This window comes from Lemur catta, chromosome X (genome assembly GCF_020740605.2).
Source record: "Lemur catta isolate mLemCat1 chromosome X, mLemCat1.pri, whole genome shotgun sequence".
Taxonomy (NCBI): Eukaryota; Metazoa; Chordata; class Mammalia; order Primates; family Lemuridae; genus Lemur; species Lemur catta.
Genome location: NC_059155.1, coordinates 17,430,242 through 17,458,204, shown reverse-complemented (window position 1 = coordinate 17,458,204; position 27,963 = coordinate 17,430,242). Strand labels below are relative to the sequence as shown.

At 36.4% G+C, this 27,963-nt stretch overlaps 1 protein-coding gene across 1 annotated transcript; it reads left to right on the top strand.

Annotated features, from left to right (window-relative positions):
* Positions 1-134: 134 nt before the first annotated feature.
* IL13RA2 (interleukin 13 receptor subunit alpha 2) lies at positions 135-26,729 on the top strand. The gene is made up of 9 exons (XM_045537738.1): positions 135-194; positions 15,666-15,789; positions 17,570-17,721; positions 18,784-18,937; positions 19,465-19,585; positions 19,837-20,021; positions 21,200-21,345; positions 23,046-23,190; positions 26,624-26,729. Exons 1-9 carry the CDS (start codon positions 177-179, stop codon positions 26,713-26,715), a joined length of 1,137 nt encoding a protein of 378 aa, XP_045393694.1. The 5' UTR covers positions 135-176; the 3' UTR covers positions 26,716-26,729.
* Positions 26,730-27,963: the final 1,234 nt, after the last annotated feature.

The following is a 27,963-nucleotide window of genomic DNA, read 5'->3' as shown; positions in this document are numbered from 1 at the left end:
ACCTGCTTTGAATGCACATTTTCTCCTGACAGTTGGTACTTTTTGTGGACAAAGCAGAGCTCCTCCTACATAAAAGAAAGGCTTCAGTTCTAAGGTCATTTAAAATCCAGTACGCTAAGAAGCTGTTCATTGAGTCAGACTTCAGTGGTATTATAGAAGAATTTGATTCCAACTGGATGCATAATTCGCATAGAGTAAGTCTGGAACTTTAATTTGAGAACGAGAGGCAACTTGTTCTGAATAATTGTTTCACTTTCTCCACCTTTTCTTAATGGGCTGATGAACCTTTTTTATGGCAAAAATAGTTTGTTTGATTTGCTATAAAAGTAATTCAGGGAAATACTGCATTTTTTTTGGTATGAAGCTAATGGGTGTTAGATCATCAGTATGGATAGCATTATTGCTTTAATTTTTATTGTTGTTTTCTTATTAGCCTTTATTTTCTGGAAAAATTATACCTCTTTTAAACCTGGTCCTTTGGAGATGGTAAGGAGGGTTGCATTTTAGAGTTAAGATGTTCTCTGAGATTATTTTCTATATGATATTTCTCTGTAAATGAGAACCTACTTTGCAGCAACTTTTCACTCTTAAGCTCAGAGATAACAACAGTGTTCCTCTAAAATGAATGATTTCATTTAACTCTAGACAATGTTTTGATTTAATTTATTGGACATGCATTTCTTCTCGATGTCTGTTTCATTTGTTCATATATTATGGTTATATATATAGTAGAGGTATTCAAATTAAAATTCCCATGTTCACTGCTTTTCTTCTGAAATGTGCTAGCATATTATACCTCTAATGCTTGTTTTTCTCTGAAAGAATACACAGTTAACAGTTAGCACTTTTACAAACTGCTCTCACTTTGCATGCTTCCAGATTAGTTTTCTTCTTTTCATATGGAAGAAGGTACATAAAACCAGAACATGACTACCAAGGACTTACCAGCTATTTATTTTGATTTTTAATTTTTAGAGATAGGGTCTCGCTATGTTGCCCAGGCTGGACTCAAACTCTTGGGCTCAAGCGATCCTCCTGCTTCAGCATCCTGAGTACACGGGACTACAAGCCTATGCCACTGTGCTTGGCTTTACCAGCTATTTTTGGTTGAAATTTTATTAAATTATGGAATGTTTTAGAGAATTCAAGGCTCGAGTAAATTGTATAGATCTGTTATAACTGTTATGATTATTTTAAGTGGAGAGAGTACTAAACTGAGGAATGAGAGATCTGGTTTCCAGTTCTAAATCACTCTTGTATAGCTATGTGACCTTGGGATGGACGTCCCATTCTTTCCTATCTTAGTTTCTTCATCTCTGAAATGACCAGATGTCCTGACTGCTAATGTTATGAAAGGCAATAAAGGCCAAAATGTTGGAAATAATTATTTAAACAGTATGATAAAACAAAGGAGTGGCAGAATACCTATTGGATTATTTTTATTTTTTCAATGCTAAGATTTTATCTGTAAATGAAAAGCTGCTTTCAGGATACTTTTTAAAAATCAGAGAAATATATCACCTGTATTTTGCTACAACTTGGAGAAGTCAGTGTAGGGGGAATACTATCTTCGTCAGACTATCACAGTTGCTTTACCTGAGATTTTACCACTAAAGCCTTTACTTTGGATGTTTAACAGTTGTTTGTTTGCTTATTTGTTTGTTCTGTTTTCCTTTGCTAATGAGGGGGTTGATAGGGAATTTTCAAATGCACATATCCTCAGGAAGGTTCATGTATGAAATCTTTTATTGCCTGATACCTTAACAGACAGTGTAGAATAGGAGAAAGAGCTTAGATTTTGGAGTGAGGCAGACCTGGGATTGAATTCTGATTTTACCACTTACTAGCTGTTTAACTTGCACATGATACTTAATCTCTCAGAGCTTCTCTTTCCCCTTGAGTAAAACAGATAATAATACATACATATAGGCCCTTAGTATAATTACCATAATGTATTGAACATATACTATGGGTAGTTATGGTAGAGTGGGAAGAGCACTGGAATGGAAGACATGGTGTTCTACCATATTTTTTTGATTCATTCAAATAAATAAATATTTATTGAGCTTCTAGTATGTGTCATGCACTGTGCTAGGCACTGGGGATGCAGCAATGAACAATCGGAAGTCCAAGCTTTCTTATATTTTAAGTTCTAGTTTGGTGCTAACCTAACTACATCCATATCCTGGTCATGTAGAGAGGGATTAATGTTCTTCATGTTTTAGAGATGGAAAACTTTAAGGGTTAAATGACACAATATTAAGCGAAATAAATATGATCCCTGACCTTATCTACCTGATTATAAGACTGTAATGGAGCAGAAATTAATCAGATAATCTCACAAAACCATGATAAGTCTAAAGGAAAGGTAGGTAATGCTCTGAAACCATGTAACAGGGGCCCTACTTCAGCTTCTTTGAGCAGGTGACATCTGAGCTGGGATCGGAAGAATGAAACAGTGCTAAGCAGGTCATCCTTCTACATGTCCTTACTCAGATTCTTCTGGATTTCCCTTGGCTATCTTACATCCTCTTTGGTGGCTATTGTAAATTTTCTTCTCTTTTTAAACCTCCTTCTCAGCTACTAGGCATTATTCTCAGGAGGTGGGCTTGTCTCCTATTTCACATAGAAAATAAAAACTATCAGTTCTGCCTTAACCTCATCCACCCACCTTCCTATATTTTACACACGCATAGATTTGCATCTTCACCCATGCTTTTGTCCTCAGAGGAAAAACTAGCCATCCATCAGTCCAAGTTCAATCTCTCCACATGTGATTTAGATCCCATGCCGTCCTCTTGCTTTCTCAGGGATCCCTTTTTGTAATTACCCTTTTCTCTTCAGTATTTTTAACATCGTCCTCTTTTTGAGTTCTTTTCTCAGCAAAAAATGAACAAATAAATGAATAAGAGACACTTTTTTTTTTTTTTGAGACAGAGTCTCACTTTGTTGCCCGTGCTAGAGTGAGTGCCGTGGCATCAGCCTAGCTCACAGCAACCTCAGACTCCTGGGCTCAAGCGATCCTCCTGCCTCAGCCTCCCGAGTAGCTGGGACTACAGACATGCGCCACTATGCCCGGCTAATTTTTTCTATATATATTTTTAGTTGTCCAGATAATTTTTATTTCTATTTTTAATAGAGACGGGGTCTTGCTCTTGCTCAGGCTGGTCTCGAACTCCTGACCTCGAGCGATCCACCCGCCTCGGCCTCCCAGAGTGCTAGGATTACAGGCGTGAGCCACCGTGCCCGGCAGAGACACTTTTTTTTATACCCTTCCCCTGTATAACCAAGTCTTGTACAACCTATACAAGGAAGCTTCAATAAAAAGTGTTCTGCGCTTATATTAATAGCTACCCTTACCAAGGTCACCAACTACTTCTTATTTCAAATGCAGCAGACACATTTCAATTCTTGTCCCACTATCTCCCATGTGTCCCCCAACCAAATTTTTTTAGCATGTGAGGCATATTGCTTTCCAGTACTTTCTCTTTGAAATCTTCTGCTTCATTAGTTTCTATGATACCACTTTCTCCTGTCCTTCTTCCTACTTTTCTGGTCACTGTTCAGTCTCATTTGTGAGCTACTCAGTTGGAAATGCTACCTGCAAATTCAACTGCCCCAATATCTCTATGATCTCTCCAGTTCTCTTCTCTGTTTTCAACTGGTCACTAAGGCACGTCTATTTTACCTTCTTACTAATATACGTTATGTGTTCCATATTTTTTAGGGCATTATTATTATCATACTGTGGGTCATCATCATCTCTATCCTGAACTATTGTAAAAGTCTCCTAACTTCTTGATTCTGTCTCCCTCTTGCCATCCCTTTTCAGATCTGTTCTCCTAAAGGTGGCAGAAGCCATATCCTAAAGTTTGTATGTGTTAAACCGAGTTGTCTATTAGGCATAACCCCCAGGTTGAAATAGCCTTCATTACCAACTTATAACCCTCAGGATTAGGCCCAAAGTCTTCTAACATGGATCAGAAGGCATGACTGTACAGCTAGCCAAAACAAACTACTTGTTTGTTCTCCTTATCTATGAGAAAGCTTAGGTAGTACTTCCTTTAAGGACTCTCACTTGACTATTACTCCTGTGACCAGATGGAGTATCTGTCCTCTGCGTTTCTAAGTGTGCTTGCCTCTTTCCTGGAACTTACCACATTTTATTATAATTGACGTGAGTATGAATCTAGTCCAAAGATGGGTATGCAAGAAATTTCACATTTTAAAATGTTCTTTAAGCTATGCTGTATTCAACATTCCTCCAGGAAAATAAGATACGCAATTTTAGTCAATACTTGCTTAAACTTCCTGCTGGATTATGCAAATATTTTGAGGCCTTAGCAACACCAAAATACAAATACTCCCCAAATTATGATGGAGTTATGTCCCCCAAAAACCACTGTAAGTTGAAAATATTACAAGTTGAAAATGCATTTAATACACCTAACCTACTGAACATTACAGTGTAGCCTAGCCTACCTTGAATGTGCTCAGAACTCTTACATTAGCCTACAGTTAGGCAAAATCATCTAACACAAAGCTTATTTTATAACAAATTGTTGAATATCCCATGTACTACATATTGCTAGCCCAGGAAAAGATCAAAATTCAAAGTACTTTGAAATTCTGACAGTTTCGCACCATCATAAAGTCCAAAAATTGTAAGTTGAACCATCGTAAGTTGGGGACCACCTGTACTGGGGAGACCTTTTGGTCATTGATAATTATTCTTCTGTCAACTCCCTGATATACTCTCTGATATACCATTTTGTCTCAACCTGGAATAGTCCTTTAATGTTTGTTGCTGCTGCTCCTATGCTGTGTTTGAGGGACTGGATCGTTGCTGAGATTGGATCCCCTGTGTCTCGGGCCCAGCACACTCACTGAAACTTTTCTGAGATTTTGCTCCCTTTTTGAGCTGCTGCCATCAACTGTTAGGCTGTTCCCTGTTTTCCCTACCACCATTAACCTCTACCAGAGTCCTAATTTTTTTTTTGTCTAAAGTATATGTCCCTTTGTCTCCTCTTAATACCCAGAAGGAATTACATCTGTTCTTTTGAGACCCTCATTGGCATTCCTAAGCATAATCTTTCCCATGAGCTTGAGTTTTGGGAAAACAAAAGACAGTAAGGTAAATGTATGTGTACAAGTTCTTGTTTTGGTCTTGGCAACAGGGAAGGAAGAATCCCCTTGGGTAAGGAAGAATAAAATGGTCTGGCTTGCTTTTTTAAAGAGGAGGGAATAGAGAAAACACTTACAGCAAAACACACATGATTATCTCAAAATACTGTTGCCATATATTTTTCTGTTTGGAAGACTGTCCTCTTCACTAAATGGTGATGTTGTTGAAACTGCAAGGGGGTTTCAGTCTAGGTCCAGTTGCTCATCGCACAAAGATCTAATTATTGAGACAACGAGAATTGACAAGGAAGAAAGGAGTTTTTAGTATGACAGATGTCTTTTTGGGAAAATGAGAGAAGCTTCCTCAAATCTATCTCTCCAACTAAGGGAGATCATTGACTTTTAAAGGAGGGGCCATGTGCCTTGGGACAGGTTGTGGTGTATGTCACAAGGGGCTACATGCACTGGGGGCAGGGTGTAGGGGTTGGTGAATGTTGGCATCAGGAACTCTGCCCAGGGGCTGTCATAATCTCAACTCCTTTGCCTTGCAGAAAATCCACCAATTCTGGGAAAAAACTCAAAAAATCAAGTAGTTAGTTAATGAAGAGGATTATTTTGGGGTCATTGAAATTTGTTCAATGAGGGGAGCAGTTACCGTGAGTGCCTTTTAAAATATTGCAGAATTTTATTTCCTAATATTTCAGTGGAGAGTACAGAGGAGACTCACAATCCAATCTAGGGCAGGGAGCATAGAAGGTTATATAGAGAACGAGGGGTCTGACTATATAAGTGCATATTTCTTTGATTACTTAGAAATTTGGGGTTAAAAGGATATGAACTATTAAAGGATTTTGATCCATATTTTAAGTATTCTTCTAATTACTTTTAGGCTACAGGTTCCGCTTAAACAATAAAGTGATTTATTTTGCTCTCATATGACTGTCTGGGGATTGCTAATCCAGCCAGGGCTACATGAAGTGTATGCAGCTTTACTGCACGAGATCAATAGGAGCCTTAGGTTACTCTGAACTTGTTCTGCCATGCTGATTCTTTCCCTCTATCTTAACTTGGTTCATTCCCTCACTTCATTGAGGTCCTTAATGTCACTTTCCTAGAGAGACATTCCCTGATCACCCTATCTAAAATGAACCCCCATCGTTCTCTTTCATGTTATCCTGCTTTATTTGTCTTTATACAACTTATAATTATCTGATAGGTTTATTGTCTGTCTCCCACACCAGAAGTGAGGGTAGATACTTTGTCTTGTTCAATGCTGTATCCCCAGGACCTATAACAGAGCCTGGCATGTAGTAAGCTCCCCAAAATAATTTCTGAATAATGAATGCATGATAGAAATATTTAATTGTTTTTGTCAATATTCTTTTCTGTAACTGATTGCATTATATGTAATATGATACTATATTTCTATTTGTTTACAGTCTATGCCTTACGTACATGAAGGAGCAAACTGGTAAAATAACCTTGAAGGAATATAAAACTTGCTATTGTATATTTTGCATTCTATTTTTGCTGAGTACTGAGAGTGTAGGGTATACCCTGTTACTTACTTTTGAAGTGGTTTTGTTACCAAAAGTTTGGCACTTGTCCCCGAGACTGCATCAGAAGAATGAGGACAAGTGGTTTGAGGAGAAGGAAAGGGAGGTTTATTAATTTGCTGGTAAATGAGGAATATGGCAGATTTGGGTCTTAAGGTACTATACAATCCTCTCTATAAGCAGAAAAGCAGAGCTTTTAAAGAGGGGTTTCCAGCTTCAGACAATTGCTATTTAACTATAGGTGATGGTTCTGATTGACCCCATCTCCAGCAAAGACAATCTCAAGCCATCTCCTGTGGTACAAAGAGCAAAAGCACTCCCCTGCTCCTCTGATTGCTGGCCTTGGGCAAGGGTGTAGGTTTTAATTCCCAAAAAAGAATGGGAGGAACTTAAAGAGACAACTTGTAAAACATTTTATAGGCTTTTATAGGTGGTTCCCTCTGTTACAGTTTCATGATGTTAATGTTTTAGGTACACACTGTCTGTTTGCAAACATGTATTTGGGAGCATCTGGGAGTATGGAAAAGAGTGTTGAATGGAGATTGCTTTGTTAGTTCCAGAGTAATGGTGTCTTTTAAGACAGTGCATTGCTTTTCAGATGGGACTTCATTTGAATTGAATGTAAGATATATTTAATGATAACAATTTGACCTGTTTTAAGAAATATTTCCTAATTGATAACCTAGGAGGATTTTTTTAAGGGTTATAAAAAGCTTTTCCTAATGGGTTATTTTTTAAAAGCATGTTGGTGGTTTGTTTGATGGGATTATATATTAATAAAACTGATCTGCTCAGATTAGGGACAAATTCTGAAATGTGTAAAGTGCTTCATGAATTAACACTGTAAACCCGGATGTTGCTATGGTAGCTCAAAACTAAGTTCTCTAGCTTTGATAGTGCTTCAGGAAACTTATTGTTACTGAAAGCTTGGCACTTGTCCTTGAGGCCACATCAGAAGAATGAAGACAAGTGATTTGAGGAGAAGGAAAGAGAGATTTATTAATTTGTCAGGAAATGAGGAAATGGCAGACTCCTGTCTTATAGTACTGATTCTTAATCATAAGCATAAATACAGAGCTTTTAAAGGGAGATTTCCAGCTTCAGGCAATTGCTGTTTCATCCCATCTCCTGCAAAGACAATCCTGTGACCTCTGCCCAGACCTCAACCCAGCAGTTCCGCTGAGCCATCTCCTGTAGCACAAAGGACATTCCCCTGCTCCTCTGGACCACTGGCCTGAGGCAGGGATGTAAGTTTCAGTTCTCAAAAAGGGTGAGAAGGTTTTAAAGAGACACAAAACATTTTTACCCACTTTTTCAGGCCATTCCCTTTTTTTTACCTATTCCCCATTGTCAATTTTTACACTTCTGTATCTATGGGAGGAGCTCTTGTCACTCTGTATTTCTGTTTATGGTTAGGAACTGATCCTTTAAGACAGGAGTCTGCCATTTTCCTCATTTGCTGACAAATTAATAAATCTCTCTATTCTTCTTCTCAAATCACTTGTCCTCATTCTTCTCATGCTGCCTTGGGGACAAGTACTGAGCTTTTGGTCACATGATTAGCTGGATGAACTTAAGATGTAATACAGGAAACCATCTAAGAAAGAATTATGGGATAGGGTGATTATGCTTTTACAAGATTTATAGATTTATTAAACATACTTTATAAATATTAGTAAACAATGTTAGTATGTAATCTTAGCAGGGATGCAAATGTAATCACGTTATATATAGCTGTATGTTAAAGTGATATTTGTTAAAAAGAAATCCTACCTGTATTTCATTTGTGTACAATGATTTTCATCATTCAGCATGTGCCTAAGTTTTCTGTGTATTTTTGTAGGAAATGACTTACAGCACTTGACTAGTGGTGAACATGACGCATCTGTCTGATTCAAAGCCCATTTGTGTTTGAAAATACACGAAGTCATCTTCGGCATTCTTTATAAGCTACTCCACTGCAGGACATGTTATTTGTTAGTTATTATCTAAATTAGATTTGATTCATCATCAGATCATAGGCTGATTGTACTATTATTGGGCCATGACTAGTGGTGAGCAGGATGTAATTATCTGATTCAAAGCCCATTTGTATTTGAGAATACACAAAATCATCTTCAGCTTTCTTTATAGGCTACTCCACTGCAGGGCATGTTATTTGCTAGTTATTATCTAAATTAGATTTGACTCACCACCAGGTCATAGGCTGATTGCACTGTTATCAGGCCATATATTAATCTCAGCATGTTGTCAGGCCCCAAGACCTGGCAGGTTGCAGAGGTTCTGATTACAATACTGAGTCATGATCATACTCCAGAAGCCATGAATAGACATTTATACATGCTGGATAGTCTTCTTGAAAAAATTAGTTATCCAGGAAGCTGATGCTCTTGAGTCATGTCCTGAAATCACAGATGGATCCATGGTAGATTAACCATTGAAACTGAGCATGATATCCTAGGGATAACTTGTATGAAGGGAAATTAAGCTTCACAGAATGAGATTGCTTGAAAGACAGCATTATACATTAAAAGGAGCATGGTCTTTAGAATCAGATTTAAGCATCTTTTATTGTTTAAGTTGTGTGACCTTGAGAAACTTACTTAACCTTTCTAAGCTTCAGATGCATCTTTGGTAATATTGGGATATCAATAATAGTAGCCACCAATGTTTGTAAGACTTAAATGCACTAATCCATGTCAAGCATTTGGCACAGAGTTTGATGCCTAGTAAGGACTAAATAAACTACAATCCCTATCGTTCTTTACCAAGGTTACCAGGTCTTCTAGGCCAGGTCTCCTAGTCAATTCCTTCTCATGTAAGACCGTATCAGTTTATCATTTCACTGGTAAACAACATTTAAGTCTACTTTTCTATTTTCTCTTCTCAGGTTCTACTTTTCTATTTTCCCGTTTTCTTTCTCCCAAGACTTGTTCTGCGTGTTTTGGCTGATATTTTTAACATACCTTAGACAATGTGAATGCAAAGTATCAAATTTTATAACTTTTTTTTTTAAACTAAAGGCAGCAGAAATTACATGTCTATAGTTTTTTTATGTGTTTTCTTCAGAAGCCACTTTAGCTATATTGCAAAATTCCATTCATCATTTTCTAATAAATAATTATTTGTCTTAGCAAATTAGTCACTGCATTTACAATCAAATAAAACCAAAAACCTACGGTCATTTCAGATTTTTTTTTTTGAGACAGAGTCTCACTCTGTTGCCCAGGCTAGAGTGCTATGGTGGCATCAGCCTAGCTCACAGCAACCTCAAACTCCTGGGCTTAAGCGATCCTCCTGCCTCAGCCTCCCGAGTAGCTGGGACTACAGGCATGCACCACCATGCTCAGCTAATTTTTTTCTATATATTTTTAGTTGTTCAGCTAATTTCTTTCTGTTTTCTTAGTAGAGATGGGGTCTCGCTCTTGCTCAGGCTGGTCTTGAACTCCTGAGCTCAAACGATCCACCCGCCTCGGCCTCCCAGAGCGCTAGGATTACAGGTGTGAGCCACCACGCCCAGCTCATTTCAGATATTTTTGAAGAATCTTTTTTTTTTTTTTGCCAACATAGAGAAGGAATGTTTCTAAAAAACATATTATTCATTATTAGCCTTGCAATGTTTTCTCTCTTGCTTCTTTTTTGTTTCCTTTTGGTATGGATTGCATCAGCTGGGGGATCTTGTGCTAGTCACATCGCTTCTCTAAGTACCAGTTTTACTGTTTGTAAATAAGCAATATCAACCTTATACACTTATAGTATTTTAAAAATTCAACAAATTCTTTTTTTTTTTTTTTTTGAGACAGAGTCTCACTCTGTTGCCCAGGCTAGAGTGCTATGGTGGTATCAGCCTAGCTCACAGCAACCTCAAACTCCTGGGCTCAAGCGATCCTCCTGCCTCAGCCTCCCAAGTAGCTGGGACTACAGGCCTACACCACCATGCCTGGCTATTTTTTTCTATTTTTAGTTGTCTGGCTAATTTCTTTCTATTGTTTTTTAGTAGAAATGGGGTCTTGCTCTTGCTGAGGCTGGTCTCGAACTTCTGACCTCAAGCGATCCTCCTGCCTTGGCCTCCCAGAGTGCTAGGATTACAGGCATGAGCCACCACACCCAGGCAACAAATTCTTTATAATCTATAAAAAGCTAAACAAGTGAAAGAAATTATTGTTATTAAGACAAAGATGAGTAAAGGCAGCATAATGGATCAACAAAGGTGATAGAAATTAGAGATTAATAGTAAGTGCCCACTTATTAAGTGTGGACAGTTCTATTTTGTTTAATTAGTAGGGGCAAATATGTGGATTAAGGCAAGTTATTTTCAAGTGTTGCTTAGTGACAAGGTCTTCAGAAGCAAACCCCTCTCAACCATATAAAGCAATTTACTATTCATATAGTACTTTCACATACATTATCTCATTTAATCTTTAAGGCACCCCTGCTGGGCTTGCATCATTACCTCCATTTTTCTCAATGCAAATTGAGATATAATTTGCCTCTAAACACAGTGGTTGAGGCAGAAGTGAAACCAAGATTGATATTTATACCATTGAGCCTTTTATGATAACAAACTCCTCAGCTATATATCTATTACTTTAGCTAAAGAATAATTAGTCCTGTCAGTTTTTGCCACACCTTGCTGTAACTCTAAATTTACTTTAGATGGCTTTTGGCCCCACCCATAACCTCACCTGTCTGATGACTTATAAAATTTATGTCCTGGCCCTCTGGCTGTTTCAGGAACACCTATTTAATTTTTTTTTTTTTTGGTGTGCTTGATTATCAGACAGGAAGGAAAGTATTGGAGATTCTAACTAATGTTTCTAAAGTGGAGAGGAGAGAAAAAATAGGGCCTGTGATAATTGCCTATGTTAATCCATTTCTTGAGAAACCATATTATCGGTAAGTACCTGGAATTTCTCCAATAATGCAAGGATTGCAGCCAACTCTTGGAATGAGGGTATTGTGTTGCATGACTTTAAAGAGGTGAAGAAGTGAAGCTGAAAAAGGAAATTGCTTTATGTTTGGCATTCCCAAGAAGATTCTGAGTGGGAAACTGTCTCAGCAATAGTGTGTGAAACTGAGTGGGTAGAAACAGGAAGCTGCCCCCCACATTGACATTAGGCATGGAAAATGTCTCCTATAGGGCTTGCCATGGAAGGTTCTAGTTACTAGATTGTCTAGATTCAAATACAAGCTTCACCACTTATGGCCTTTGTGACTTGAAGGTAATTGTTTAATTTCTCTATGTCTCAGCTTTTAGTCTTTAAAAAGTTGATCTCATAGAAGTAGAGAGTAGAATAGAGGTTACCAAAGACTGGGGAGGGTTGAAGGGAGGGGGGATGGTGAGAGGTTGATCAATGGGTACAAAGTTACAGTTAGATCGAGGAATAAGTTTTGGTGTTCTCTTGCACAGTAGGGTGACTGTAGCTAATGTATATTTCAATAAAGCTGGAAGAGAAAAATTTGAATATTTTTACCACAAAGAACTGAAAAATGTTTGAGATGATAGATATGCTAGTTACTCTGATTTGATCTTTATATAATGTATCCATGTATCAAAATATCGCACAGTAGCCCATAAATATGTACACTTATTATGTGTTGATTAAAAATTAAACTAAATTAAATTTTAAAAATAAAGTGAGACTAAATATAGTATATACATCCAAAGTTGACTGTGAGGATTATATGAGATAATGCATGTAAAGTGCTTAGCACAGGGAAGTGCCTGGGTTGCTGTGGATGCTGAATAAATGGTAGAAGGTATTATCATTATGATAGATACTATGACTGTTGTCACTTGCATCTTTTATCTTATGCAAGATTTAGCTGGAATATTATCTGACAAAAAAAGATGCTCACTTAATGTTTATTGAATTATTACTCTGCCAGAAATGTTATGATGATAAAACTTTGTAGTGGGTTTGATGGTTTGGGTGGTGACAATAAGTTGAGGAAAGTTGAGGGGAAGGAGGTGCAGGAAAGACTCCTCATGACAAGAAAATTTGTTAGTTAGTGGAAAGAGTTCAAGAGACCTGTTTTTCAGTCCTAGCTTTGTCACCAATAAGTTGTGTTAGCTTGGATGACTTATCTTCCTCATTGGCTGTTATTTCCTCATTTTTAAAAATATGGAGCTGGGACCAGATAAGTGGTTGTTAACCGTGGTCTGGGGGTGTGGAGTTGTTAGAACCGGTTCCCCTCGGCCCCGGGAACAGAAAGACAGAGTCACTGAGGCTCCAAAAAGGCAAAGGAGTTTTATTGACTAGCTCGAGCTAGGGTCCAAGCCCAGAGCACCAACGCAGTGATCTCTTTCCATGGGCAGGGACCCCGCGCAGCGGGGGCGAATGTCTTTTATACTTTTTTTTTTAGCAGAGTACATGCACAGGGCGATGGATCCCCCCTCCCTCCCTTAATTCATTTGCTCTTTCCAAAGTGGCTGATTGTCTTGGCTCCTGATTGGTTGGTTTCCAAGCCGCGGGACTGGCTTTTGATTGGTTGGTTTTTTTAAGTTGCGGGACAGGCTTCTGATTATGCCTTGCCCTTCTTATCTGGTTAATTGGTTGGAGGCCCCGGGACTCTCCAGCCCTTTATCAGGAAGTAACTTGCGGTTATCTCCCCGGGCCTGTTACCACCGTGGGGGCTCCACTAAGCCAGCAAGCCATATTTACAGAAGCAATTAGCATCCGTTAGAGTCAAAGAGAGCACACTCTTTTTTTTAAAAAAACAATTCCCATTCTTCAGAGTATATCAGAAATGTTTTCAAATCTTGTATGTCTGCATTTCCTTCTCCAATCTTCCCTTTGTCTTCAGGTCCCCCTCCTCCTCTTGAAAAACTCAAGTGTTCCTGGTAACCATATACTATATAAAGCCCCTTATTGCACTAGTGACAATCCTGTAACCCAGAAGCTGAGGAAAGAATTATCTTCATGTTCACTTGGGTAAGACAGTCTAGGATGGACTCTAGGTATGATTCAGGAACTCCCTTTGTGGGTTTACCCATAAGTGATTCTAGAAGCTAGCTTCCCATTTCCTACCTTTGCTTAGATGTGTTGGGCTGATTCACAAAATACTATTTGATAGCCTGAGTCAGATTTCAGTAGCCTATAAATGGAATAGAAGCAAATGATTTTTAACTCTTTACTTAGCATTTATGTTGTACATAACACAGGGCTATGAAATTTTAACGGACACATTGATAAGGAAGAGAGAATTTGGTTACAGTCTATCTGAGAGCATTTTAAGGGAAGCCTTAGTCCTTATAGGTAAATTGGAAGGATTTCTCTTGGTCAGATCTATTGACTGGAGCCCAACAGTAACCAGTGTATTCATCTTAATCTATGAGAGTAGCTCTATGGAAGATCTGTAATCTTCTGGTAACTAAACCTACCTAGCACTTACAGATGTATTAGTGGGCAGCCATGGCTGGTGAATAAAGGAGGAGGAATTGAGGAGAAAGGGAGATTTGTTGGATCTTAGTAAGAGAAATGGCATTCTCTTATGAAAAGTCATAAAAATGAGGCATAGAATTTACAAAATAGCCCGGTGTTGATTCAGCCTGGTTAGCTACTTGAAGAAAGACTTAAACACTTGGGTCCCAAAGGAAAAGCTTTCATAATCCTGGCTCATGCGTGGTGAACCCAGCATAGTAGGGGGGAAATGTGCAGGACTGGGAATTATGAGATCTCTGTTCTACTTCCAGCTCTGTTACTAACTTGCTGTGTAATCTTGGGCAAGTCTGAGTTTTACTTCCCAATATATAAAGGAAAATTCGACTAGAATTGCCTCCCATATACATGCTGGCTCTAAAAATTCTATTTCAAGATTCTATTATGTAATAACTGAAACTTACCAACATTAAAACATAGCAGGTGGACCAGGTAGGACGAAGGTAGGGTGGGGAGAGAGGATCTGTCCTGATGAATTAATCAGAAGAAAAGAAAGGCAGCCCTGAATGTTGGGATAAGTGACCTTTAATCCTTAACTTTCTGGGAAATTGTTGGTTCCAGAATATAGATTTGAAGAGAAGTGTGTGGAACTGGGAATAGTGGTTTTTCTTTAAAAGTGAAGTGTTTTTTGATTGAATAAGTACGTGGAGGCATGAATCCTTTCAATTTTGATCATAAAACAAATATTCTTCAAGAATTAAAAATGATTAAATTGTATTCTGTAGGAGTAAAATGTTATAGTCTTAAGAAAGAGGTGAAGAGTTCATATTTGTCTTTTAGAACGGTCACTCTTGCTATATGTGGTGTGGAAAATGGATCAGAGGCAGGAAAGACTGGATAAGGAGATCTCTGATGATAAGATCCTCAATTTAGGAAGTGGTGGTGTTAATGGAGAGATTGGATGGGAGAGGGAGGAGTTAAGAAAGACTCAGGTTACTGGTTTGGGCAACTGAGAAGATGATGATTCCATTTACTGATACAGGAAACACAGGAAAAAGTGGAATGGAAATGAGAGTAGATAATAATATTTATCAAGAAATGGAACAAAATTCTGAGTTATCTGAGGCTTTGGTGTAGGTTCTGAGTTTTCTCAGTAGTCAAATAACTTTCAAATACTTTTTTTCTCAGAAAAGAGTATTTGTTGTATTTTCTTTGTTGCCGGGAGAAAGGATTGCTATGGAGACTAATGATGTCATAACTCTCCCTGTGTGCCAATAAGAACACTCTGGTGGGTCTAACTCAGTCTTCACCGCAACCTGGTCATAGCATTAAAAAAGTGTGTGTGTGGTGGGGGTTTTGGGGAAGTTAAAGGGTTCTGTTTTGCTTTGGTTTTACTTTTGTAAGAAGGATGAGACTAGAATCCTTTCTTTCTAATTATATTGGTTCCTAACTTGATGAATTCTATTTCCGTGGTCCAAGGGGCCACAGTTTTCCCAATTCTTGATAGAAAACACACAGAGAACTCCTAAAAGTGTTTAAAATTTCATTTAGTTTGATTATTTGACATAAGATGAAGTTAAAATGTTATATTTTTCCTTCTCAGATAGGAGATATCCAGATATTAAATATTGGAGAAATGGCTTTCATTTGTTTGGATATCAGATGCCTATGTATCTTTCTCATGTACACAGCATTTGGCTACGCTTTGTCTGACACTGAGATAAACGGTAAATGGATTTTAATGGAGTAGTTTTAAAATTGGGGAAATTGTCTTTTTAACCTACCTTATGGAAGTGCGTAACTAGTAGATGGATTATTACTGGAAATATTTCAGTAAGCTCATGTACAAAAGATACATTCTTATTAGTCAGCTTCATGTATAAGGTAAGTGATGATGACAAACATTTTGCAGGATAAAAGCCAAATTAAAAGACACTTTCCATATTTGTTCATATAGTCTTTTCTAAAAAAATAGGTTAAATATCTGAAACCTTATTGCCTGGTATTCAATTAACTGGAACATTTCCTTAATTACCATCCTTAACTTTTATGAAAATTATATGAATATAAAAAATGTACAGAAATTCAAAGTAAAATTTCAAAATAATTGTAGAAATATTAAATAATGTCCAATGAACTTTTTATTGAAGAAGGTAATTAGAACAATGTATTTGACAAGGATTCTAACCTTAAAGGTTGAAACAATAGGATTGTCATTTCATCTTCAATAGAGACTTTTTTTATAGGTACATGGGGGGCCCAGGTTGAATCATAATTTGTGCCACAATTTCTTTTCTGTGGATTCTTTTTCTCACCATAATAAATATTATGAAATATTATAAATGAACAATGTAGCATAAATGAGAGGATATTATTAGCAAAAGGCAACATGAGGGTGGTACTACAGCAAAAGTAGATTTACTGGTAGGAAAGTTTGTAGAATTATTGAATGTGTGTGTGTATGTATATATAAAATTTGTTTTTGCTGATTTTTAAATCACCAGATGGAGCCATTGCCTCCTACTTCCCTCCTTTCAAATAATATAGGCTGATTCCTGATGTCATTCAGCTGCCTGCCACTTTTCTTGAGTCCTTCCAAAGAGTGGCCCTGGTTTGCCATACTCTAGGGATAGCTCTAACTTCAGTTAACTAAAGGATTCAAATGAGCAGAATGAATTAACAATGTCTGCCTGTTCTCCAAATTCTTAAGCCACTCAGCCATAGTAGCCATATTTCATATTTTCTATCCTTTTTTTATGTCTGCCACAATGTTATATGCATATAGTAAACATTGAATTAATATTGATTGGTTCTTGCTATTAGAGAGATTTATGTAATAAAGTGTTCCCTTCCTAGACCAAATTCTGGTATATGTGACCACAGGGATAACACCATATTGAATTTCTTGTTTCTATGAAAATTAGTACCTGGTGAGGCAAAGTCACATTTTGCATATGTGATTTCTTAATGAAGGAACAATTATATAGCAGTAATCTAGATTTTAAACCACTTTATTGAGATATAATATACATAAAACTCACTCTTTAAAAATGTACTATTCAGTGGATTTTAGTGTATTCACAAATTTGTGCAACAACCACCACTATCAAAATCCAGAATATTTTCATCACCCCTGAAAGAAATCCCACACTCATTAAGCAGTCATACTACATTGCCCCGCCCTCCGGCACCTGCCAATCACTAATCTACTTTCTGTCTCTATGGATTTGCCTATTCTGGATATTTCATGTAAATGGAACCATGTCAATATGTAGTCTTTTGTGTCTGGCTTCTTTCACTTAGCATAGTGTTCTCAAGGTTCTTCCCTTTTGTAGCATGTATCAGCACTTCATTTCTTTTTATGGCTGAATAATATTCCATTTTATGGATATAGCACATTTTGTTTATCCACTCATCAATTGGTGGACATTTGGAAGTATCTAGATTTAGTAACAATTGTCATGAAATACAGGAAAAAATAAAAATGTTTTATTGACTTTATTTCAGCTAATCCTCCCCAGGATTTTCAGATAGTGGATCCTGGATATTTAGGTTGTCTCTATTTTCAATGGCAACCACCATTGTCTCTGGATGATTTTAAGGAATGCACAATAGAATATGAACTGAAATACCGAAACATTGGTAGTGAAATATGGAAGGTAAGTAAAGCATGCACTTGTGATATCAGAGTGATCATTAGGCATTTTCTTGTGATTCCTGACTTCAGTGTCCATTTCAATTCCCATATCTCCATAGTTCTAATTAAGATATAACAAGCTGCCATGTCTGCTTCTATCTGCTGTGCATCCTGCTACATCATCCAGTGTTAAGACTATCACTGGAAGTACAGGAAAAAAGAAACACTTGGTTTCATGGAATATGGACTTGAAGAGCACTTATGCATTTTACCATATTTTACAGTTACTCATGTACTTAGATATGAGTCTTAAATATGCTACTGGACTGTGAGCTTTTTCTCTGTAGGAGTCAAGCCTTATTTATCTTTGTACCCTCCCCAAAGAAGATTGTAGGGTTTTGGTTCTTTGCATATATTGTAGTAAGTGCTCAATGAAAGTTTATTGAATTATTAACTACTCACATACTCAGTGAGCATGTTCATTCAAAGACTTCTGTTGTAGAAGACATTCTGTTACCTCCTTAATTCAGCTAGGTAGTTTCAAGGGACAATTTAAAACAAATATTTATTGAGCACCTTTCTGTGACAAGCAATCTGCCAGGTATCAGGAATATAAGAACAAATAATGTATGATTTTCATCCTCCAGGAGCACACAGTTTGTCCAGCTTTCTTTACCTCCAGGATTTTACTTTATGTGTTTCCTGAAAATTTTGTATTATATTTGAAATGTGACAAGTAATTTGCCATGTAATGTGCGTATGATATGGGAAAATTCTATATTTGATTCCCAGTAGTTATAGCTCAAGTTCTTGCCATATGGCGTTTTTTCCTCTCCAGAAGTTTCTGTTTGTATTTTTGGTTTGAATCAGATGTTAAGATTAAAATGATCTCATCAAAAGATATGACATACAGAGGTGAGCTCTGCTCAAAATATATCTGTGACGTTGTTTCGGATAACCATTAGGTGTGTCTTAGATATTGGGAACTCACTAGTGTATTAATGACTTCTTAGTCTTCCTAATGTGGCTCACTATACCACGGCTATTTCTAAGTTTAACTTTGTTTCATCTTTTTATCAAACAGACCATCATTACTAAGAATCTACATTACAAAGATGGGTTTGATCTTAACGAGGGCATTGAAGCAAAAATACACACACTTTTCCCAGGGAAATGTGCAAATGGATCAAAAGTTCAAAGTTCATGGTCAGAAGCTACTTATCGGATACCACCACAAGGTTAAAATGAAGCTCTCTTTTCATATTTAATACTATCAGAACAATCCATTTGGGAATAAGTCCTTTTACTCTTATGCACCAGATTGTATGTACAATAGACCCTGTGACAGCATGGCACAAAATCAAATCCTTAGTAGTCAGTGACTGGCCTTTCTGAATTCTTTAAATCAGCAAATACATTTGGCAAAATCTACATTTTATTATATTAATGTAGTTCCCAGTTTTGGGGTCATATTAGTAAACACTTGTATTTGCTCAACTGCTCAGGGTATCCTAAAATAATCAACTTAATACTTTTGCACATGCTTACCCTAATATCAGTAAATGAGTCCTCAGAAGTTTTTTGATTTTGCATGTCCCACTTATAATGAAGTGATTTCCAGTAACTTCCTTTTGAAATATTCCTGGTTATGTTGATTGCTAAATGAAGTGGAGAGGCCATGGGAAATTAAATAAAATTGCATAGTGATTTTACAAATGATTCATCAGTATGCCCTTCAAGTATTCACAGTTGATTTATTCCTTAGGAAATCCAGAAACTAAAATTCAGGATATGGATTGTATATACTACAACTGGGAATATTTACTCTGCTCTTGGAAAGCTGGCATGGGTGTACGTTTGGATGACAATTACAACTTGTTTTATTGGTAAGTATTTTTATAATTAGAATTCCATATTAAGAAAATATCTACCAAAATTAATCCACAGTATGAGTAACTATATTTGTACTACATTTAATTCATTATACTTGTCAGAGTTATATTTATGATGATCATTGTTTACAATTATTTGTGGTTTTCGATGGGAGTAAGTGGTTTTAGGCTGTTGATACTGAAAGGTATTCTATGGGTGATAGAACAAATGCAATCATTGTTTCTCACAACACTTCTTTTTATAGGTATGAGGGCTTGGATCATGCATTACAGTGCCTCGATTACATCAAGGTTAAAGGAAAAAATATTGGATGCAGGTTTCCCTATTTGAAGTCAGCAGACTACACAGATTTCTATATCTGTGTTAATGGATCATCAGAATCCAAGCCTATCAGAGCCAGCTATTTCAGTTTTCAACTTCAGAATATAGGTGATGTAAACCAACAAAATTTTCAAATTCATTGTTTCTAGTTTGGGCCATTTACAACCACTTGAGAGAGGGGAGGAGAGAGAGAGAGAATGAGAGAGACGCCTAAGGAAATGAGGGATGGGAGAGTCTATGAGGAAGCTCTTATTAATTATAAAAGTTACAAAGGTGGTTCTCTGTCATACACTTCCATTCACTGAAAGAAAACAGTGTATGATGCATCTTGAAGAAAGCATGCTTACATTTGCCTTTTATAGCTGCATATGTAAACCATGTAATATGAACCAATAAAGAAACATGTTCTAATAAAAAATAGATAAAAAATTGAATGAAGGATAAAATGAAATATATAAAGGCAGTATCATCCAGAATTATTTTTATAAAATAAAATTAATAACTCACAATTTATTTGAACTCACATTCATTTAGAACTCACAATTTCATAGAGAACTCACAATTATTTCCCAGCTTCAGAGAATCCATCTGCTATATAGTACTTTTATCTAGTGTTAGTCATGGAGTAATTATGGAATTACTTACTCCCAGGCCTCCATAGGCAAATTGTTGGATATTTTCTGAGTCTGTGTTCTCAGTTCTAACAGTTATGAGAGTGACAGGTTCTGGAGTCAGCCAGACCTGAGTTTGAGTGTTGGATCTACCACTTTCTAATTGTGTGACTTCGGGCAAGTTACTTAACATCTTCGTTTCAATTTCCTTATTAGTAAAATGAGGACAATAGAGGACCACCTCATAAGTTTATTTTGAGACATGAATGAGATTATGATGCAACATCTTTGGTCTAGTGCCTGACATATCATAAGCACTAAATAAGGGTTAGCTATTAGTAAAAGTAGTATTAGGACTGGTTCTGATTGTTGTTTCTAATGCTACAAAATGGAAAATGATTGTAATGATTTGGGGTCTTCTAACTTTTCTCTTGGGTTTAAATGTTTGTCAGTGCATGGCTTATTAAAAAATGAGTTTCCAAAATAACTGAGTTTCTCAATAAACTCATTTTGGTTGGCAAGCAGTTTTGATCTTAATTCACATCATAAGGAATAGTATTGAGCCACCTGGTTTATCCCTGGAGGCTTCTGTTACTAGGTGTCTCCAGCTTTGGATAAGGGCTACTCTAAACTTCAACAACCTCCATGCTAAAATGACTTCCTTTTGCTTTTCAGTTAAACCTTTGCCACCAGAGCACCTTAGTGTTACTATGACAAGTCCAAATGAAATTAACATGAAATGGAGCTTGCCTAGAGGACCCATTCCACCAAAGTGTTTCATTTATGAAATTGAGTTCACAGAAGATGATATTACCTGGGTGGTAAGAATATTGCATTAATTTGGGAAAATCATAAACATAGCCTTTTAAATAAAATAGCGAACATGAGAACCCAAATAAGTTACATCCACATGAGGAAAGGAACATGACATGTATCTCAGTTTAATTTGCGGAAAGCCATATAATCTAGTGGACAAAAGAAAGATGTTTGCAGTCTGAAGGCATAATCAATTATACCAATTTTAAAGCTACATAAGACCTTAGAGATAATCTAGTCACTTGTTTCCGATTTTGTGTCAAATTATAGTTGCTGAGCGTCTAAAATAGATTGTCAAGAGGTCCCAGGTAAAAACAAAACAAAAGAAAAAACCCAAACACAAAGACCACTTCTTGAGATCAGTATTAGAGTATGCCAGGGCCACAAGAGAATTGCTTGTACCAGGGAAGAGGAGCTAACTGAGGAAGAAGTAGACAATGGTTGTAAGATTAATTACCCCCAAGCAGCAACGTGCTGATGCCTTTAACCTCATATTGTTATACATCAGGCTGGGCGTAGTAGTTCACACCTGTAATCCTAGCACTCTGGGAGGCCAAGGCAGGAGTATGACTTAAGATCAGGAGTTTGAGACCAGCCTGAGTCAGAGCGAGACCCGGTCACTACTAAATAAAAATAGAAAGAAATTAGCTGGATAACTGAAAATATATAGAAAGAATGAGCTGGGTATGGTGGCACAAGGCTGTAGTCCCAGCTACTCGGGAGGCTGAGGCAGTAGGATTGCTTATGCCCAGGAGTTTGAGGTTGCTGTGAGCTAGGCTGATGCCACGGCTCTCTAGCCTGGGCAACAGAGCAAGACTTTGTCTAAATATATATATATATGTATATTGTTATACATCAATTTTATTCATTGATTTCCAATTTAGAGAATGATGGAGACAAGCAGGTGAGCCACTGGTTCTATTTAATAATTAATTCATTTAATACACAGATGAGAAAACTGGTTGTTGAATTGACTCATATGTCCCAGGGAGATGAGTTGACTTACAAACAACTCACACAGCTAGAACTAGAATCCACATCTGATTCCCAATCTACTGAAGTCTATACTACATTATGCTGGTTCCCAAGATAAGTTACAACAAATGCTGTTATTTTGAATGAGAAAAATTCTTCAGCTCTTTGAAATGCAAAATTGAAGTAATTGCTTCAGTGATTTTTTTTTTCTCTGAGATCGATCACCCAGCCTTGTGTTATTCTCATATCTGAAGCCGTAGTTTTGTGTCAAGCCCTGAGCACTGATACACAGGTCTTATGGAGGTTTACCAAAATAAGAATAAGGGGAAAAAAGCTTTATGTATATGAACTCTATACTTTCTATAGAAACAACATTCACACGATGGCTCTGCCTTTTGGTAACTCAGTGTATGTAGCATGTTCCAGTTTATGGAATCTGGGAAAATTGACACTAGTTCAAATACTGGGCATTATAAACAGCAAGGCTACCTAGGAATTTTGCCCTCTCACACATGCTGCCCTTGACTATAAGTGAACCATTATCACTATAGAAAAATGCCTTTAAAAAAACCCACCATACAGAAAGATAATCACTGCTAGAATTATGTCTTTCTAGTCTTTTGATGTACATATTTTATGCAAAAAAACCCACATTGAAAGTGACAAGTATAGAATCTGTCCAGCAGAATTTAGATCAAATAATTGCATCTTATTTTTTCTTTGCTTTCAGACTACCACAGTTGAAAATCAAGCGAATATCACGAGAACAACAAATGACAGCCGACAATTATGCTTTATAGTAAGAAGCAAATTGAATATTTATTGTGCAGATGATGGAATTTGGAGTGAATGGACTGAGGAGAATTGCTGGAAAGGTATAAGCTGAAAGGACAGTAACTAAATAACTGGAGTTATTTGCTAGCAAAATTAATTTTATTTCAGTGTATTCTGTAATTATGGAAACAAAAGGCTCTTGTGTACAGTCTATAAACAGAGAAGATAAGTTAGCAAGCACTTCAATTGAACATAGATTTATTGAAAGTGTAATATTCAGTTAGAAGTAGGAATCTTGTTATACTATTATCAACATTCTTGTCTTTCTGGCTCTCAGTAAAGAGAATATGCTAGTTCTTTTTGGGAGGAGGGCAGGAGTCTATCTTAATATTTTCTTATGCTTTCAGTTTTCAAGGTGACAGAAATCTTAAAACAAGGATAGATGAACATACACTTGCTTCTGAGTGTCTAGTACTAAGCCTAGAGAATATTTTTCTAATTAAGATGTCATGATTAGTAAAAGGCATATTCTATTCATTTCTAACACTGATTTAAAGTGACTTATGATAAAAGACATTTGAATTACATAGCAATATAAACTAAAAAACCTAGAGAGTGAAAGAAAATATAACTGTGCTTCACAATACACTAGATTTAAGAAAGGAAATTACTAATAATTGTTCAAAATTGAAGGAAATAAACTCAGCATTGGTCTTTCAGGTGTATAGATATAGATGCAGCTATAAATACATACACAGATATAGATACGGACCGATGCTGGCATTTCTATCAGTCATTTATCTCCTTTCATGTTTTGCACTATAGTGGAATCTCTATTATCTTCCTATGAATATAGTGGCATCATTGTTCCTTTTCATTCATCACATATTTATTAAGCAACTAATATGTGTCAGACTCTTTTTAGGCATTAGAGATATAGCAATAAAGAAATCTCTACTCTCATAGAACTTATATTTTATTCCCAAGTTGGGTAGAGATAGCCAATAAATGAAACCAAATATATAATCACTAAAGGCTGTGGAGAAAATATAGGCAGGGGACAAAAGATATATGGGATTAGAAAAAACACTTACTGGTTTTACATTTTTCATTTTTGTCACTGTTATAAGAAATTTAGAGAATCTATGTAAAGTTACATCCTGAATTATATCTTGTGATTAGTCAATGCATTGTATAAAGTAAATATGGCAAGTTTTTAGCTGCATCCTCAAAATATATGTCCTTTTATGTGTTTTCATACAAGCTTCTCAGTGATAGTGATGACTGAGATTTACTTTGTCCTGATGGGTATCTTTTAGTAGAATCTTAATGACTTTGCAATTAGGAATAAAGAATTTCTTGAGTTACATGTGATCTTACTTCTTTAGGACACTTCTTATTAGATGTTTCAAGTTATAGAAAAATAGGACAATAATACATTTGGAAATAAAAATATATACTCTTCAGGAAGGAATCTAAGTATACGATAGTGAAGGCAAGTGGAACCTCATCAAAAAAGCTTCCTGCCTTCCCATTGTTAATTTTGCATGCCAGAAAACTTACATTAATGGTCATTTCTCTAGATTGTTTCCTTACAAATCTTATCTGAGCATATGAATTTGACTCATAATTTTCTAGTAGAAAATAAGATCTTACGGGAATAGGACAAAGAAAAAGGTAGGGTAGGGTGAGGTTTGTAGGTTTGGGGCTGCTAAGATTCAAGATGCTCTATATTACTCCAAAACAAGTGGGAGATACTAGTATGGGAAGGACAAACTTTGTCTACTTTTTAAGTTTGTCTAGCGATTGCTAATTCTTGCTATGATGAAGAATAATAAAAATTTCATCCCTAAAATAACAAAATAAAACAAAAAAGAAAAACCTCATCCCTCCCTTCAGCCTTTAAAATGTAAGACAACTTTGAAAAGGTGACCTTAAAAGACTAACTCCGTTCATATCCTTTGCCCACTTTTTGATAGGGTTGTTTGATTTTTTTCTTGCTGATTTTCCTCAGTTCTAAATAGATTCCAGTTATTAGCCCTTTATCGGATGTGTAGCATGTGAATATTTTGTCCCATTCTGTAGGTTGTCTGTTTGCTCTCATGATAGTTTCTTTGGCTGTGCAGAAGCTTTTTAATTTGATCAGGTCCCATTTATTTATTTTTGTTGTTGCTGTGTTTGCCTTTAGGGTCTTCTTCATAAATTCTTTGCCTAGGCCAATGTCTAGAAGAGTATTTCCAATGTTTTCCTCTAGAATTCTTATAGTTTCCCGCCTTAGGTTTAAGTGTGTTATCCACCGTGAGTTGCTTTTTGTGAGAAGTGAAAGGCCTGGAGCTGAAAGCTGTAGTGGCAGCAAATCCATCTCAACCTATGCATGAATTAGCAACAAGGTTTGACGTTGCTATTCCAACAATATTGGACCATTTGAAACAAATGGGCAAGGTAAAAAAGCTGGATAGATGAGTACGGCATGAATTAAAGAGAGTCAGAAAAGAAATGATCTCGAAGCTTGCCTTTCTTTGCTGTCACGACGTAAAGGCGGACTGCCTCTACACCGTATTGTTATGTGTGATGAAAAATGGACTCTTTTTAACAATTGCAAGCAATGGTTGGATAAAGATGAAGTGCCGAAACACAGTCCAAAACTGAATATTCATCAAAAAAAGCTAATGGTGTGTGTTTGCTGGTCCAATGCTGGTATTATCCACTACAGCTTCATGAAACCTGGTCAATCGATTACAGCGGATGTCTACTGCAACCAATTGGATGAAATGATGAAGATGCTTGTGATTAAGCAGCTGAGATTGGTCAATAGAGACAGGCCAATCCTCTTGCAAGACAACACCAGACCACATGTCACACAAACAACGCTGCTCAAACTACAGCAGCTGGACTTGGAAACTCTCATCATCCACCATATTCACCAGACCTTGTACCAACCGACTCCCACTTCTTCCAGGCTTTGGAACACTTCTTGCAAGAAAAAATGTTCAATTCCCAACAACCTGGGAAAATGCCTTTTGCGATTTCATCGCCACTTGCTCTCCAGGCTTCATTGCTGCTGGCATAAACAAGCTACTGTTAAGATGGCAAAACTGTTGATTAGTTTAGGTGTTTACTTTGATTAATTGTACTGCTTCTTGTTTGAGATATAATAAACTACACTTTTGATTTGAAATCAGACATTTCATATTTAATAACCTAATATTTTTGTCATTTCTTTAATAAAAATTCACAAGGTCAAATTTTAAACAAAATCATATTAGGAAATAAGAATTGTGTTTGAGGAGTTGTTTTCCTAATTGAAATTAAGAGATGTCACAGTTCAGTAAAGTCGTTGTTCTATATAAAAAGTGCAGAAATGGAAGGAATGGTATATTCAAACAAAACTGTGGTATCTATGCATTGGCAAATGTGGCAGTAGTTGCCAAGTTTAGCTCAGTTCTTCACCATTTAATAGGAGTTTATAAAATAATTCAGTTTCAAGAATAGTTACAAACCTCTAACAGTTCTTTTTGTGATTTTTAATCCTAGATGATAGATGGAAGACAATTTTGATGTTTTTCATGCTACTACTTGGTTTTGCCTCAGTATTAATTTTCTTGATGAGTTATCTGATTTTATAAGAGAAAGAAATTGCACAGAAAATGGTAAGTTGCATAACATTATGATTTTTAGTCTGAGACAGTAGATAACAAAAAATATCCTACACTTAGAACCAATGGGTCTTTATTTTATAATTTTGCCTGCTCACTGTGGGTATATAATTAATTCTGTATGGATTACAATGATGTCTTCCGAAAATACAATGATTTAAAAAATTAACCCTGTAAGACTACATTTTGGAATGGATTTCCTTTTGTCAAAATAGAATAATAATACTTTAGAACTTAAAATACCATTTACCTCTAGATTAGAGAACAGTGTAAGGAAAGAGTTACAGGAGAAAAGCAGGATTGGGAGAAAGGAAAGGGTGACTTAAAATGGTCATAGACTGAAACATATTACCAGTGTACCACAGGCACAAGATCACATACAAATTATAAAACATAGTGCCTGCCCTCAGAGCTCACACCCTAGTTGGAAGAGAGACAATCTATAAAAAAAAAATACAACTTGTGAGATGCTTTTAGATGATTGCTATTTGAGTTGTACAGAAAATGTTATAGAATTTCAGAAGATGGGGGATCACTGTGGGTTGGTGGCCTTTAAGGAGGAGTTATGATTTGGAGAAAATTATCTTCATACCATATCTTTTCAAAATAGAGAGAAATGCAAATGTGTGTGAAATGCTTCACTTTGCTGAATGCTTTTTTACTTATTTCTGAGTTATTAATCCTTAGTGAAATAGTTTGTTATTAATGATGATTTGTCAATAACAGAGCTCTTTCTAAATTTCAGGTTTTTAATGCAAGAAGGGAGGATTTTTCTCCTCAAGGGACACTCTATTGACTTACCAATTTCCAGTCATATGGACAAATGTTAAACATGAGCCTTATCAAACTTATTTTTTTCTTCAAATGTTGAATGCATCTTGTTTTAAGGCATTGTTGTATTTAAATAGGATTTAGAGTACTTGAATCCTCAGCTAGTAACAAATTTGCTGGGTTTAAGAACGGAATTTTTTGTCATAAATTCATGGTGAGACTGTTGTGTGTAGACAAGTCAGGGGTTGGGTCAGATTTTATTCAATGATGTACTAATAAAACAATGTGATTTTGCAACTTGCACTAAACCATAGAGATACTGCCAAATTTTGGAAGACGAGATTGTAGTTTTATTTGTTGTTTGTTTTAAATTTCCCTCAGGATGAAAATATTGAGCATGGATAATATTATTTGCCTTTATAAGTGCCTGTGGAAAAGATTAATAGG